Genomic DNA, 17,205 nt, shown 5'->3' on the forward strand with positions numbered 1-17,205 from the left:
GGACTAAAGATATAGTGAGACTACCACAGCTGGCCAGACAGAACTTGGGGAAATCTGCTGTAGTATATGTTTACCTTTGGGCAGATGGAGAAAGATTAGAAGAGCAATACTAAGTGGCTGTGACTGTGGTGGCCCAGCTGACAAATTTTTCCAACACACAAGCTGAGCAGCATGATTCGCACAAGTATCATCTCTGCGTTTGATTTACTGTATCCCTTACCTAGGAACACACACGGGAAAAGTGCCTACCAAAAAATATGCAACATCCTGTTTGTTTAGGCTCAGCCCTGGCCAAAACCAGGGCTTAGTTCGTTTCTAGGCGCCAGCTGGAACTCTCCTACCCCACCACGGAGAGGAAGGGGGACACACAGGTAGCAGTAGTAGAGAATTCAGAGTTCAAACTGTGCAGGTGGTGGCTGCAGGTCCCACGGCCCCTCCAGACGGCAGGCGGAGGCACCTAGGAAAGGAATGGGAAGGCACCTCCGTCTTCCTCACGGCGGCAGCTCCCCTCCCCCGCCCGTTCGAGGGCGTAGCGGGGAAGCCCCGCCGGATCCCGTCGCGCCAGAACGCGAAGCGAGGCTGAGGCTACACCGACCCCGGGCCCCGGCCCCGACCCCGGCCCCGACCCCGACCCCGACCCCGACCCCGACCCGGCCCCGGTTCCTCAGCACCGCCCCGCCGGCACCTGGCGCGGCCCCGCCCGGCCGCGGCGGTGGGCGGGGCCCGCATGCAGATGCGTCCCCCGCCTCTCCGGTGCGTGCTGAGGTCAGGCTGGGCTGCGCTGCTAGCGCGGAGCAGCGGGGCTGAGGTTGCGGCAGACCCAGAGCCGCGGGCGCGGAGCTACGGCGAGCGCCTGGCTCGGGTCGGCAGCGGCTCCCTCCCGCCGGGAAGCCAGGGGGCTCGGCGGGGCCCTTCCAGCCGCTGGCAGCGGGAGAGCGGGGAGTGCGCGGAGCGGGGCGCCCGGCCCGCCCCGCCGACCCGCTCCTCCATGCGGGCGGCGAGCGGGGCTGGGGCGCAGGGCGCCGGGGGCAGCGCGGAGCGGTGCTGAGGCCGCGACCGGGAGAGACGATGGCCAAATGGCTGAACAAGTACTTCAGCCTGGGCAATAGCAAGACCAAGAGCCCTCCGCAGCCCCCGCGGCCCGACTACCGGGAGAAGCGCAACGGTGCCGGCAGCGCGCCCCGCCCTGAGGGGCCGCCGCACCTCCACCTCCACCACCACCACACCTCGCCCGGCTTTTCGCGCCGCCGTCCGCGCGACGACACCAGCGACCTGCTCCGCGCCTACCGCGCCCAGAAGGACCGCGACTTCGAGGACCCCTACAGCGGGCCCGGCTCGTCCCTGCGCAAGCTGCGCGCCATGTGCCGCCCGGATTACTCGGCGCCCGAGGACCTGGGCGAGGGAGCCCTTAAGGCTTCCTCCTCCTCCTCCTCTTCGTCGTGCTGCGCCACGCCTCCCACCACCGGCTCTCCGCACCTCTTCCGCAGCCACAGCGAGCGCCGCCCGGCGACGCCCCCCGACGTGAAGTACATCTCCCCCAAGCACCGGCTGATCAAGGTGGAGAGCGGCGGCGGCGGCGGCGGCGACAGCGCGGGCAAGAAGCTTAGCAAGGGCTCTCAGCAGCCGGCGGTTGCTGCCCCCTCTGCCGTGAAAGATAAAGTAAGTGTTGTGCTCCTGTTCCTGCCCCTGTAGGCGAGGTGGTAGGGCTGGGGCTGCGTCGGGCCCTGGAAGGACTTTTGGCGAGGGGACCAACTACTGTACATCTGGAGTTGCCTCTGTTCTCAGCCATCCTTCATTGGGTGGCCTGGCCCTTTTTAATTCTTTAGGTCATGCGGGGCCTGTGCAGGTGTAGCGCGTGAAGTGATGGTGCCCTGTCCTTACGGCTTCAAGCTCGCCTTCCTTCTGATGGGACACGTTCCCAGGTGTGTCTGACCCTCCTTTGAGGCACAATTCACTGCCAGCCTCATGATGGGTACCAAGGCTCTTGTTGTGACCCGGCAGAACAGGATATGAATTAGGGGGAGGGATATGCTTGGGGAGGGCTAGAGGCCTTGAAAAGCCTTGTGCTTGTGACCCCAAGCCTCAGCGCCACTGCGTGTGGTATTGGACGCAATATATAAAAAATAAACTGGTTTTATGGAGAGAGTTTGTCATTTGTTTATTTATAAACCTCTTACCTCCTAGTTCAGTGTTAAAGGTGGTTCAAAGTCCTGTGTTACAATGGCAGGGCAACTTGCATGATAGCTGTGTTTCCAACTGGTTTGTAGCTGAAACAAATTCCTTAGCTACTTGCCCAGTTGCAAACGTTATCCTGTCTTTTACTGGTCATTCTTTTCAAATTTTAACAAGACATTCTAGACACAACACTGGAAAGTGCTGGCCTTGGGAACTCAAGTTAGAGAGGGAATAGCATTATTTGTTTTTTAAGAACAGCACATCCTCCTGCCTGTGTTGGTCTTGTGAGTATAGTTCAGTTTCTCTCATGTATTGGAAATAAATGTTTCTGGTATTTTGTTAATTGGCATTTTCAACTCCAGGATAATAGTCACATCACAGGAATTTCAGGTATGTTCAGAATATTATCAGTCTAAATGATCTGTGTGTACATCTTTAAGTATGTAACATGATTGCATTGCTGCACTTCCATGACAATTTGATAAATTATATCTGTCCAAGTGGAATTCCAAAAAAATCTGCTTGTGATGATATAGGGTGAAAAATCTAGGATTTATTCTGTTGTCTTAGTAGGTGTTCCTGACTGGAAGCAACTTTTTTTTTGTGGAAGTGATTGATTAAAGGCTAGCATCTCACTATGTTTTCCACTATATGTTACAATCGATTCAGTCTTCTTTAAATTTCTTACACTGATGTTAGGTATCCTCTTTTGGGGAACGCCTTTCAGCAAAAACAATTGCTTGGGGCGGAATGTATTTATTTTTTTAAAATCTGTGTTCAATTTTAGACCCTACTGAAGCAATTTTTATCAGAAAATACGTATTTGTTGCTAGGTAACGTGCTGCTTTGTAATGCTCATAAATCTGTATGCTGGTCCCAAGCCCTTGTTGAAGGTTCTGAATCTTGTAGGCAAAAATTCTCATATTTAGGGTTTTTTTCCAATTATTGAGAGAGAAAACTATATGTGACAAGCAGGAAATCTGAATGTATCTGAGAAAAGCCAACTGTGGCTGCCTGCAACAGCATTTTTATGCAACATAGCTTGCCTTTTGTTCAATTGTGTTAAGTTTATCCTAGCAATGGACGTGAAATCTCATTCATTTCACAGCTCCAAAATGTAGAGTTTGACAAGTGAACTTGGTAAGTAGGGGTCATAGTGGGCCAGCAAGGAACTGCTTCTCTTCTACACCTGTGATTCACTGAGGAAGAAAAGTTGGAAATTTAGTTAACTGAGTGTCTGTAGTTCAGTAGCGAACCAAGCAATTGAAAATAAACTTCAGTAAGAAAGATATAATAAGGAAGACAGTAAAGATGGAATAAAACCCCCCAAAGCTAGAGGCTAGAGGTCTGCTGTTCATAAGAATTCACAGACATGTGAAAAACATTTTAAAACCTGGGGTTTTTATGCTGTGTGTAAGATAGCATAAGCTAGTAAACACTTTAGGAATGAAAAAAAATAACTAAGGGCCATATAGTTCTGTCTTCACAGAACTATCTTAGTGTTTAATGATCCAGTAATGCCTGTTAAATGTTTGTGTTTCATTCCAGCATGACTGTTTCAGCATTTTGGTGGTGGTTTTTTTTTCTGAATTCATTTACAAGGATAGAATGCTTGTTTTCCTTTATGTGTTGATGGAGAAGTGAGAAGTAGGGGTTTCAGCAAATTCAGTGAGCAATTTTGTATCTTCTGTGGTTTGTCATCAGTAAAGAACTGGATGAAAATCTCAGTTGTGTGTCATACTTGAAAGAGTTACTGGAATGGGAAGGAGATTCAGGAAGGTGCTTGTTTGGTGTGGTTACTTATAAAGGGCAAATGGTAAAGGGCAAAAGTACGGAGAGTGGCAGACTGGTTAGCTGAAATTCCCAGAGGAAAAGAAAAATTGTAAACTAGCTGATTCAGGGAGTAAAGGGGATGGAGATTTAAAGTGGTGGCAGGCATGATTATATTATGCAAGATTTTAGACAAAGGCTGGTAAAGTAGCCAGAGAGATATAATCTATCTGGGATTCAGGAAGTTTTGGTATGTAGCAGTGGAAATTCCAATTAAAGCTGAAGCAGACAAATCCAGATTGCCATGCACCTTTTAGTAGTGAGGTGACTAACCTCTATAACAGATGCAGTGAGAGTCATCATTTCCACATGTCTTTGAATCCAAATTGTTGGGGGGATTTTTTGTTGGTTTTTTTTTTTTTTTTTTAATGTAGGTAATACAATTGGGTGGGTTTGGGGACTTTAACTGTGGTGTTTACCTTCAGACAAGGGAGAGCAGGGTGTGTTACAGTTAATGGCTGAAGCAGTTCAGGTCCTCCAGTATGGTGGATAAGGAAATGATTGGCTTCCATCTTTAGTGCTGGCTTGTGAGAGCTTAACTTATTTGCTTGCCACAAAGAAGCTAGGGAGTGTGGGCAAGTTGAAACAACATGTGGTTATATTCTGGATTAATCTGGCATCTCCTGTATTTGTGTAAGCATAAACACAAGACTTGGTTTAAGACCAGCTCACTAGGCAATCTACTTGTGAATGGAGATCAAAAGAAATAAAAGCTGAAATCTTTCTGAGTGATTGTCTTCTATCTGGATTTACACACACATGGTGTGTGTAAATCCATGAAGTAGTAACTGAGGGGGAAGTGTCTGGGTGAAAGAATACTTCAGATATGTTTTCACCTGTTATGTATTTGAACCTAACCATTTCTCTGCCAGATTTTTCAGCTGAAGAACCTGGGATATTTCCCAAAAACAGCTGTATCATATTTCATCACAGGAAGTTCTTAAGATTTAAAAGCTGGGTTCAAAGACATTTATTTCATAATGAACAGCATTTTGCACTATCTCTGTTCAGTGGAGACAGAACAATGTAACAATTCTTTATATTGAATGCAGAAGACACTGCAAGTTGCAAGATCCATTTCCACAGGTGTTAAAGAAATTTTTGACATTAATCTCTCTTCTTCATTAGACAGGTTTGTTAGCACAGGTCAATTATGGTATCTGGTAGTGCCTCAACACAGGGAGTCTGAACAAATAAATCCCTAGGCAATTATACACTTAAAATCCAAACTCCCTATCCCTCACATGACAGTCTGGACAAACAGCAGCATTGGGGTCTGGGGTCTTCTTACTTCTGGTTTTCTGTTTTGTTACGAATTGCTTGCTGTATGTTTAGTTGGTTCTGCCATCCATGTTGTAATATGGTTGTTGCAGTCCATAAGCTGTGATCTATTATTTTTAAATAATATTTAAAATGCTAGTTTTGTCCAGTTTAATTATTATTAATGTACATATTGTTAGCTCCAGGCTGTACTATAATCTCTGTTCAACTTAGACAACATAACCTTATAATTCCAATAAAGTTCAACCTACAGCCTAACAATTCTAGCTATTTTTGTTAAGCAAGCACTCAGCTACTTTCAAATAGTACAAAATTTTGAATGGCAATACAGGATGTATCTGATGCAGTAGAGAATAACTTGATTCTGCACAGTCAGAGTCGATCTAGTGCAAAATCATGTCAATGTTGTGCAACAGCAGCATTGAACTGTTCAGGACAGCAGAGCTGCTGACTTGATGTACAAAGTTCTGAAAACACTATCTATGCATAAGAAACGTGTGCCTTTGCAGTAGACTAGCGAAGTAGTATATCTTTTTGGACTTCTGACATCTTGCATAAAAGTGATTAGACTCTGTACAACATTATTAAGATCTTTATATTATTAAAATACTGGTTTAGGTTTGAGCAGATACTTGTCTTATTTTTATATATGGAAGGTCTATATTTTATTTCATCTTTAAACTGAGAACAAGTCATGTGCATTTAAAAGAATCTTGCAGCTGGTATTTCAAGGTGCACTGAGAAAACACTTGAAAGATGTCTAAACAGTGTTGGGGTTATTTGTATCAGAGAATATTATTTCTAGATATCCTAAACTACAAATGTAACTCAGTGTCTTATTCCCATGTTTCATCCATTGCAGCAGAGTTTCAAGCTGCCTCTCCATACGGCTGGTTCTGAAATAGTCATCCTCTCACATGTGATTCCCATTGTTATATGGCTCTGTCTTTGAGTAAAAGAAAAAAAATAGTCATGGCTGCTGGTTGTGCATTAATTGGTTAGGCAAGGCTATACATAAAGGCAGGAAGTTACAGTTTTTCTGTGTATCTATGTTGTTACAGGGCAGCTATAATGCAGCTAGAAATGCAATTTTTTCTCATATGTTAGTCTTATGATTAAGGGACTAGAGCAGTCTTGTGAAAAGGAGGATATTTAGATACAGCCTGAGACTTTAGAGTCTTGACTTCAGAACTTTTTTGGAATGATGTGGTAGGCTGTTCAGTTACGAGTACGCCTGGCATCTGCACTGTATGCGCTGCTTGGAATGCTCATGGCTTTGGAAGCTATCCAAATTGTCAGACTTCTGGGCACAAAGAGATAGTCTCTCTCTGCTTGTATCAGGAAAGAGTATGAAGGAGTTGGACAACGTGGAGATTGAAGAAGGGAGTGGTAGACTTCTGGAAGAGTGTATCATGTGTATACCTTTGCAGTAAGCATCTCAACTCTGTTGTAAGAAAGTTCTTCAGATACTGCCTTTGAACAAGGGAATGGACTTGCTGTTCTGCTACAACACTGGGGTCACCATAAATGCAGCTTTCTTTCTACTGCATGATAGCACACGTTACCTGCAGACTTTCCTTCTAAACTGTCCAGATGAGGAAAGACATCTGTACTACATTATTTTACATATCCAACTTTAGGTAAACTTGCACACCAACTGTTAGCATTAGACTGTTGTAATGTGTATATGGCAGTAAAACCTTCTATAGGCTAAATAAGGTTATGCAATTTACTATGATTCAAAGGGTATTCTGACTCTAAATGAGAAATTAGGAACAGCAAAAATTGTATGGGAATTCAAGTAAGTATTTTAGCCTGATTAATGAGGAGAAAGGATCTAGAAAGGAAAAAGATGAGGCTGTGTTTCTCTTTTTAAACATTAAGTTTGCATGTAATCTTGTAGTTTGCTATCTGATCTTGTGGCCAGTTTACCATTTTATTTGCTTGGATCACTGAAGAAGTGTCTGGTTTTATAAGATTCTTTGCTCCCCAGGCTCACTGACAATGGTGTAAGAGAGATGTTTGTGTCTCTAAACACCTTTGTATATGTCCTTGCTTGTGCTAACCACTGCCTGGTGGCAAACAATATGGTTTAACTTTTTACTCCTTTGCTGTCCTGTGTCATTGTGGTTGTATCCTTGACTAACAGTATGGTAGGCATGGTTTGGAAGTGGAGGAAGTGATATGAGATTAAGCAGTTGAAACAGCATAATGGTGGATTCTAGCAAGAGATAGGAAAGGACTGTGGTGCAGATCTTCCTGGATAGGCCGTTGTTTTTGTAAATGTTAATGTTAGACAGTCTATTTGCAAGGAAACAGACATAAGGTGTGGTTTTGGAGTAGTTGTGCGTTGTCCAGGAGGTGTGGAAAATTGTTTAATTGTTTTACAAAATATATTCTGCTAATGACATAAAAGGGGTACAATTTTTTTAAGCTTTTTTAAAAAAACTTTGTTCTCTAAGGAGAGCAATGTATCTTAATTTTTCTGCTTGTCTTTCCTTCAACAACTCTTAGATCTACTGAAAAATTCTCAAAGCTGCATTTTCAGATTTAAAATACTTGCATGGATGGGTCAAGGAAGCACCTGTTTCTTTCTGAGGGGAAAGGTACAAATGCATTTTTAAACTTTGAGCAGGAAGTGCTGCATTGCCTGCCATGTGAAGAGTGGTCTGCATTGCCCTTTGTGAAGCAGTGACACGTATGGGATAGCAGGGGACTTCAATTACTGCCTGGGAATAGAGGAGAGAAATGGAAGGCAAGAACTGTTATTTGTATCAACTTATTAGCAGTTCAGTTCTGTCCATGTGAGTGTGTGGATTTATAAAAACTGAAGAACAATTCACCTTCACTGAGCACCAAACCTTGTATTTGGTGGAAGAATAGCTCTTGAAATCCTGTTATTAAATACTGGGAGTTTTTCCCCCAGCACATCACTATCAGTTCACAACTCTCTGAGAAATTTAGGCACCACATTTCCTAATTTGTATTTCAATTACCTTTTAGATGAGATGTGTCATTCTTTGGAAGTCACCGCTACGAATGTGGCCTGTGATTCCTTCTGGGATCAGAGCTAGTGTTGGTCTTTATTAATACTCAAATTTAGGACTCGGAGGAAAGGCTTTATATACATTTTATCTGTAGGGTAGTCCTCTAGAGTCATATCCTAAATTTCTGACTTGGTAGCAAAGTATTAAATGCCCTTGATATATTTTTCCTGATACTTTCAGGAATCCGGTCATGTACAGATCACTCTATTAGCATGTTTTCCAAGACTGTGAAATTTATTTTTAATAGGAAGTGATATTTAGGCTACAGGGAGGATTATCCAACAGGTTCTTGAATTCAGTGCTTCATGGAAGAAAAGTGGAAGTCTTTATTAATATGGAAAACAAATCAAGACCAAACTTCACAGTCCTGCTGTAGGCAGGCTGAGCTTTGTCCAGGCTTCAACATCAGAGATCTTTCTGGTGTCTAGTTGCCTGAATTTTACATGAAAATATAATTATTTAGGAAACATCTGCTTAGGACGTGTTTGGGATGTGAGACCTGGAGGTTCCTTGGGGTCAAAGAGAAAAATCTGGCATTTGTCAAAAATATCATGTTGTGAAAAAACCCGAAACATACCCCTGCAAAAAGTCCACAACCAGTACAACACACCACCAACCAAACAAAATAACAACACAACTCCCCCCATTTAATATTGTTAATCACTGTTGGCCACCATGATGATTAGATTGATAGAGCACCTCTCATATGAGGAAAGGCTGAGGGAACTGGGGTTGTTCAGTTGGGAGAAGAAAAGGCTTTGGGGTCACCTAAGTGGAGCCTTCCACTCTCTGCAGGGAGCCTACAAGAAATCTGGAGGGGGCGTATAGTGACAGAGCAAGGGAGAATAGCTTTGCAATGAAAGTAGATTTACATTACATTTTAGGAAGAAGTTCTTTACTGTGGAGGTGATGAGGCCCAAGTAGCCCAGAGAAGCTGTGGATGGCCCCATCCCTGGAAGTGTACAAGGCCAGGTTGGATGGGGTCTGAGCAGCCTGGTCTATCTAAAGGCATCCCTGTCCATAGCAGAGGGGTTGGAACAAGATGATCTTTAAGGTCCTATCCAACCTAGGCCATTCTGTGATAATTTAGAGTGACTTCTACTGTAGCTAGGGACTAGTCTTTTGTGAATACAAATTCTCAGAGAGGATGAAGAATTTTCATTACATTGTGTTAAATGTGTTAACTGTGGTGTTCTCAGAGATATATTCACAGTTTTTAAGTGCCCTTGTCTTCTGTATCTTTGCTGATAGACACATGCTGTTATCTGCAGTATTGGTGGGTTTAATTGCAACTCACAGAAGTTGAAAGAGGAATATATGGTCTGTCGTTATACAGTTATTTAAGTATGTGCCTGCCCATGGCAAGGAGTTTGGAACTAGAGAATCTTTAAGGTCCATTCCCCCCCAAACCATTCTATTATTTAATACTGATAATATAATAATATATATTATTTAATAAAGAGAAGTCTTTAAATATCCCCTAATAAATTCCCCAAAGGCCTGGTAGACAGGAAAAGTATTTTAGATTTTTTGCTACATGTTGTTTATTATAATTTCTCTTGGATTCTTCTAGAACAGTGTGTCCTTAATCACAATAGCCACTAAATCAGTGAAATAGCTAACAGTTCTGTGCTGATGTTGGTGTTTTAAAGATAGCTTGATCTTCTGCATTTCTGTTCAATTAAAAAAAGAGATTACCTCTATTTTTTCAGCGTGGTGAGTTCTCATTTGTTTCCTTCTTTTTCATTCCCTTTAAAATGTTTGGTTTAGATAGAGATACCTGTGAAATTATGCGCTTAGGTGTGTTCTTTGGTTTCTTCCTGTGTCTGCATATGCAGATCATGCTTTTGTATATGCAAATACTCATTTAAACTTGTGTTTAGTATGATAATATTTGTCAGACTTTTTTTAAGACTGTAAAAGAACAAAGACTATGCATCAACAGTGAAGCTTGCAACTTAGTTAATATATAATAGAAGGATAAACCAACCACAATCTCAGTTTATGTGTAATTTTCTGGGAGGTAGAGTGATTATTGGGCTTTTGATCTTGTATCTGCTGATGAACTTTTTAGCTAGAGTTACGGTTTTTAATTTGTCAACTTGTCCGTAGCTGAGCTGTACTCTTTTTCTTATCTTCTGACTTTTAACTAGCAACCAGCAAGGAAGAGCCCCTGCAAGTGTTCTCTAAATGCTTATTGACTTCTTTTAATAATTGTACTTCTGTTTGTGTTAAAGTTTCTTTTACTTGGTGTTACTGATGCCTCAAAGTACTACATCTACATGTATACAAAAATAGAAAATAGTATCATATATGTATGGGATGTCATAGAACAGGCTTGAATAGAGTAGGAATCAGTAGTTGTAGGAGCTCCTAGTCCACACTCAGAATGTAGATCTCACATTCTCTCAAAAGATAAGCCATAGGTCTTTAACAATAACCCTGACAAATGCAACTGATTTTGACATTAATTTGGAATCTGGATGACTGCCTTCTGGAGATTCCTGATAGCTGTGTTTTCATTTTGACAGACTGGACCTGTGAGGAAGGTGGCTGGATTTGGCAGAGCAGGGAGCCAAATTAAATATGTCCTGCTCCACAGGTCATCCTCTGTGTATGAATGCTGTCTTTAGCTGTGCGTAGAAAATTTCAACGTGTTGCCATTCCTCTGATTATTGTCCAGGGTAGATGTGGCAAGTACAGCATTAGATCCTGGATAATCTAACTAGCTGAGACTTCTAGGAGGGATGCATTGGTAGACAGTGGATGCTGTCCAGTATCTTCTACCTGCTGTCCAGTGTTTGTCAGTCAGTAACATGAAAGATCAGTTTGGAGACCAGTCAAACGAGTTTAGCCATTTGCCTTGGAAGTGCACTAAATCAAAGCTGTGGAAGGGGCACTGCATGCAGGCTCTAACCTGGGATCTCCTGTGCTCACCTTGGCCTCTGGACTGTAGAAAACAAATGCCTGACTGAAACCAGTTTGCTGGGCAGTGGTAGAAAGGTTGTGGGGAGAAATACAAACAAGCAAAATGCGTCTTTCTGGAAAGCTAGTGAGCTCTAGTGAGCACAGGAGCACATTGGTTGTCACAAGACCTGGTCCTACATGCCTATGGGGAAGAGGTGACAGCATGGTGTTCTCACAGTGGATCTTCCCCATGTGGCATGGAGGTGATCAAGATAATGACCTGCAGAGCCCCCACTGCATATTCAAGGCATGTACCTGTGATACTTGTTTAACATTGGAACGCTTTTTCTTTCTCAGAATAGCATGAAAGGGGTATGAGAACGGTGTATTAATACCATTTGTCATGAAGCAAGTGTTTTGTTTAATTAGAAAATTCATGTACTCAGAACCTTCTATTTCATCAAAAGTTTTCGTCTGTGCTTTGTCTAACCAAGAACAGAGGCTTGGAAGGTGAGCTCATTAAGCTAAAAGTAGCTTATGTGGAAATGGCAAAAAGACTTGCAGAGTAGGAACTCTTTTTCTGTTTGAGATCTCTGAAAACAGGAAGAATAATCCTCTGAAATAGGATTGTCAAAAGGAGTTCAGACATTTACGGTAAGTATGTTATAATAAAACCGGCAATCATACTAATTTGAGGTTTTCAGGCACTGGGGTTTTTTTGAAAGAAGTAGAAATACTTGAGACTTCCTAGAAGTGGAGAATTTATAGCTGTTAGCAGGTATAGAAGAAATCAAATTCTGGCACTGGCCAGCTGCTACATCTGGGCTGAGAATTACTGAATTTTAGTATATATGGAAACAGTAACAGTCAGCTGGGGAGTCCTCTGACAGCTCAGCGTTGTAACTCTGCTTGTAATAAGATATACGGTTCCAGGAATGATAAAGCAGGTTGCTCTTTCTGCCTGAGTGCTGAAAAGTGGGTTTGGTATTTGCTGTGAGAGGGTGTTGTTTAGGTTGGAGTTTTTTGGGTGGCTTTTTTTTTTTGGGGGTGGTCTTGTTTGACAGCATCTTTTATGTATAATTTTCCTGGTATACTTTGGGCAAATGAAGAAGAAGAAATGTCAAATAGCTGTGCTAAGTCTGCTTTCTGTTTTGTGTTCTAGTATAGTTATGCAAAGGATTGGCAAGTGCTATGTGTCAACATTTGCAAAGGAGAGCAGCACAGAGCACATGCGACCACCTAGCAGCTCTTGACAGGCTTGGAGCAGAAGGCAATATGGATGGCATTTCAGCTGCATCACTTTTGGAAATAAAACTGCCCTTGTGACTAGGAGAAATTACTGCTGCATGATACACGTTGTCCTCTTTGTCTCAAGGGTGTGCAGCTGCTGTCACTTGATTTGCTGCTTGGGCATATGTTGCCAGACAGGAGGGAGGGGACTTTTCCCCTTTGTGTTAACTGTTTTTTCGAAATAATGAGGGAGTAATTTTGGACAGCAAGTGAAAGAAAGAATTATGTTTTCCTCTCTCAATGATCCACGTCAGTCTGGTGATTTCTGGTCAAAAAAAGCTTCCAGTCACTTTAAGCTCTGAGCAGAGGAAAACACAAAAACCCCATAATTAAAATGTCAGTCTTGGTAGTAAAATAAGCAAAATAAGTAGTATAAAATTGCAGTGTGCCAGTGTTATGGGGCCTGAGTAATGACTCTGAAGTGTGTTAGATGTTTTGTTTCCTAATCTTAAAGGAGATCTGTCTTTCCTAATAGAGTGTTCATTTATTCCATTGCACTTGTGCAGGTGTTTGATCTGTGAATACTTGTGTGTCCTGTTTTTCTTCTCTGACTGGTGGGATATGCTGGCAGCAGGAGACAGAAGCAGATGCAGCCTCAGTCTCTCAGCTGGCTGGCAGTGTACTCCTGGTTCTTTGTTGAAAAGATTGAAACTGTTGGAATAGCACTGTGCTGTAAGTCTTACTAGTGCTTGTCTTAGAAATGTGAAGTAACTCAGTTGAAAAATCCCTTGTAAATAAAGTAAGCAGTCAGGGCAAAACCCTTTAGGCTTGCCTTGCTTTGAGTGATGAGTTGGATAGGGTGATCTCTTGTGGTTCTTTCCCACCTGAATAATCTTACAGTTTCATAGGGATTCTGATGTTGAAGCCTGCCTCTGCCTGCTTTTGTTTGCTTCAGACTCTTTTGCCTGCTGTAGATTCTATCTCTGTGCTCTGCAGTATTTCTCATAGGAGGATTTCTGCCTTTGCCGCAGTCCGCTTGTCACATCCCAGAAACAAAGATTAGCTCTACCACTTCTATTATAGGGAGGAATGATTCCTGTGACTTTATTGACTGATAAAAAACCTATAGATAGGTCCTACACAGCATACGACAATTTTGCAGTTGTCAGGAAAGCAGAGTAATGTAAGGTCAAATGTGAGATTTTCAAACCTTCAGATTTTTTTAGTCTCCTAGTGGAGAAGAAAATGTCTTCTGACAGATAATTTCTTTTTGCTATCTTTTGTCTCAGTTCACAAAATAGAAATAAAAATAATGTTCCTTTGAGTGAAAAAATGGCACAGATGGTTTTGAGGGTTTAAGTTTAGCCAAGAAGTTTGTTTTGTGTCTTGTTTTTTTCAAGACCTAAAATTAAAAGGTTTCTTATTAATGCAGTGAAAAGAGCGCTTTAGAATATTTATTTTAGAAGTTTCTAGCAGTTGTAGCTTGTAAACCTTAAAAGCAGAGGAGATGAAGTATGTGTAAGGGAAGGAGTGGGTTTTTTTCCTGAATATTAGCAGACTTCTCTGATAAGATTTGCACTGGATTGAATTTGCTGACTGGTTGGCTCTTTCTAATTTGTCCATCTGAATTATTCCATTGCTTCTGCTAGTCAGAAATCCTTTTGACATGGAGTCTGCCTTCATGAGGTTTCTGGTATAAATAGGTGCACACTTGTATTTCAGTACCATTTAGTAACTAATCTGTGGCAATTGTGTATTTATCCTCTGAACCAAGACTGTGCTTTGAAGATGGCATAGGATGCAACCGAGTGAAGGTGTTTTTATTTGCTGATAGGATGTCATTGCCTTCTGCTTTGCACATCTCACGGAAGACTTTAGTAACAGGTTCCTTCCTGTCTTTCAGGTATTGATAGCTGATGACTACTCAGATCCGTTTGATGCCAAAAATGAATTGAACAGAATGGGAAAAGGGGAGAACACCGGCTATATGGAACCATACGAAGCCCAGAGAATAATGGCTGGTAAGAAAAGACAGTTGCATGTGTGAGCTCCAGTTGCATGGCAGTTCACATGCATATTATAGCTGCTGTGAAACAGAAATGTCCTTTGGCATGGAAAACCATGTTTCTGAAGCTGCTTAGGTAGGCAGCAGCAAATGCTATAGAAGCACTGCATTTTACTGCATATGCCTTTTTACCTAAAAATACCGCTCTGTACCTCGCTTTTAAATGTAGAAGTTTTGTACTGTCAGGTGACAAGGTTAAAAAATAAGAGCAATGGGAGTTGGAGTGTGTATTCCTCTTCTTGGCAATGTGAAGGCTGTCGTCTTTGTATGTGGGTGAGATGGCCAAAGCATGACATTGTGTTATTCCACTTAAAAACAGTTGAACAGCTTGCTAATGGACTTTTTTCCTCAATCAGATTTGGACTTCTTGGTATTGGAGGAGGGCTGCAGATCTACATCTTTCTGTAACTTCCTTCTTTCCTTCCTTGCTTCTCTGATGTTTTTTTTATCAACAGTCAAAATGAGATACTCTAGGATGCCTGTGAGCCTTTGATTGCTATTCTTGATAGTGTCCTTCCTTTTCATGTAGGAAAATGGTTGGTGGTGATGTTGTTGTATGCCTTTGAACTATTTAAATCTTTGTTACCAGCATTGTGCAACTCTATTTTCTGTGTATTTTCTTTATCAGAATCAATATCCTACTTTTTGGCTGTGCAGTCTGTAAAATGTTCTGAGGTATTGGGCCATATGTTTTTAATTTGTGATGATTTGACCAGTCAATACATATCTTTGTGCAGTTCAAATGTACATTTCTTGGGTTCGTACAGCAGGTCCTTTTTTTCTCATTTTGCGGTATAAGTCAGTCTTGTGCCCAGTTAAGTTGATTATATGCTTTCCTTTTCTATTGGCAGCTCCGGTTTTGGGCCCTCAGGAAAGATTAATCAGTGGGGGAAGATGAGGCTGTTGGATGCAAAGATCCTTTTTTCATGCAAGTGTTGCTATTTTTCTTTTCTTAAAGCATTTCTGAAGACAGACACAGGAAATTACATGGAAACAGTTCTTTGGAAGTTTTCAGTACCTTATAGAAGGGCTGGGAGCTGTTACTTCTCATTAGTGTAAATCTATTAATTTTAAGTCAAGGAATTTCTCAGAAAATCATATTAGTCCAAATAATTTCTTGCTCTTTATACAGCAGTGGTGAGCACTTGTAATTTAAATTATTAAGCTTATAGTGCATTGGCTTGTTTCTTCCTGCATTTAGGACTGGAGTTTGTTCTCTCTTCTTTTTCAGATTAGTCATAACAAATGAGATATTTAGTAGGACGATACTGGATGGCTTATCTGCAGAAAGGGACAGTAGATTCGTGAGCTGTTGCAATTACGAGATGTCCTTTTGCCTAATTGGTACCTGGTGCAACTGATAAGCTATTATATCTGCTCCGTGTCATTATAAAAGAAACATGAGGAGCTCTTCAAGATTCTAAAGGCACTTTTGAAAATAGAGTTTAATTGATTATAATGATAGAGCAAGTGTTCTGAATATTCATGTGACTGAGCAAGTAGAAGATGATTGATATACCTGTGAAGATGTTTTGTGTTTTGAGATCTGGGTATTTAGTTTCCAGTCATCTTGTCCTAAAGTGGATAGAGAAGGTCTCCCCATAAACCTCCATGGCATCAGGCTATGTTGACTGTATTCAAGCACATAGTTTTATGTGTGGGGATTTTGTAATTGCTCCGGTATTGCCTTTGCACTTCACTTGATGAATGAAAATCCAAAGGCATCTTGTTGGAGAATTTTTAAATGTTCTGTTTATACTTACTGAGTACCTGCTGCTACTGAAGAAGACCTTTTGACTGAAGTTTGTCTTGCCTCAAAATATTTACTGCTTTGTTACATTTGTTAGTTTTGTTATCTGATGAATAGAAGAACATCAGAAGGGTATCCATTTAGCCTGACTAATCTGATTAAATTCTTCTGATTGCATTTAAAGTGGCTTAATCCTAGAGAGCAGGAATTTGCATAATCCAGCAGAATGCACTGTAGGAGAGATAGAAAATAAAACAGCTTTTTATCAGTTATTCCATGTTTACTGGTGTACCTTAACTCTTGAACTCTGGGAACCCAGTGTAAGGGTCGTTGAAATATGACCCTACAACTTTTGTGCATGCTATGTGTTCCTTGAGTTAGTAGAGCATTAGGCAAAAGCAGGTGTCCATATGAAATAAGACCTTGTGATTTCAATATGAGAAAGTAAGCTTACATCTGAATAGAAATGTATGATGTCTGAAGTAAGTAATATTTTTATTCAGAGCTTATCCTTTCTTCCTAAAAGTTCTGTGGTCTTGCAGTTGTCAGGCAGTTTGTTCTGAGCTGATGTTTAATTTAAAAGAATAGGCAGTCCCTGAGTTGATTTATTTCAATTAATTATTGAAATAAATAATTTTATCTCTTCCCATGCTGTCGTGGTTAGAATTGGGTTCAGTCAGGCTTGAAATTTCTTCTGCTGGTAGTGCTCCCCAAAAATCCCCAGATTTGTGGTTGTGATGACTGGAAAAAAGAGCTACCTTTATGACAAAGTTTGGAAGGATTTCTCAAGGAAAGACTTGACCTGAGGCCAATATTGAGTGTGTTGACAACATGATAAATGTTGTCAACACACTCAACATGTTGATAAGAAGCTATCATCTTTTGTCAGCTGAACACATCTGCTGTGGTATTGCCATTCC

The 17,205-nt window shown here is 41.6% G+C and overlaps 1 protein-coding gene across 1 annotated transcript in view; it reads left to right on the forward strand.

The window, feature by feature from the left end:
• The first annotated feature begins 771 nt into the window (after positions 1-771).
• The window catches only part of SHB (SH2 domain containing adaptor protein B), a 57,736-nt gene continuing 41,302 nt past the window's right edge, over positions 772-17,205 (forward strand). The window contains exons 1-2 of the mRNA XM_030968779.1: positions 772-1,659; positions 14,374-14,491. Of these exons, the coding sequence (XP_030824639.1) occupies positions 1,069-1,659; positions 14,374-14,491 (709 nt within the window). The 5' untranslated portion in view covers positions 772-1,068. The remainder of the gene's footprint in view (positions 1,660-14,373; positions 14,492-17,205) is intronic.

Source organism: Camarhynchus parvulus, chromosome Z, assembly GCF_901933205.1.
Source record: "Camarhynchus parvulus chromosome Z, STF_HiC, whole genome shotgun sequence".
NCBI classification, from domain to species: domain Eukaryota; kingdom Metazoa; phylum Chordata; class Aves; order Passeriformes; family Thraupidae; genus Camarhynchus; species Camarhynchus parvulus.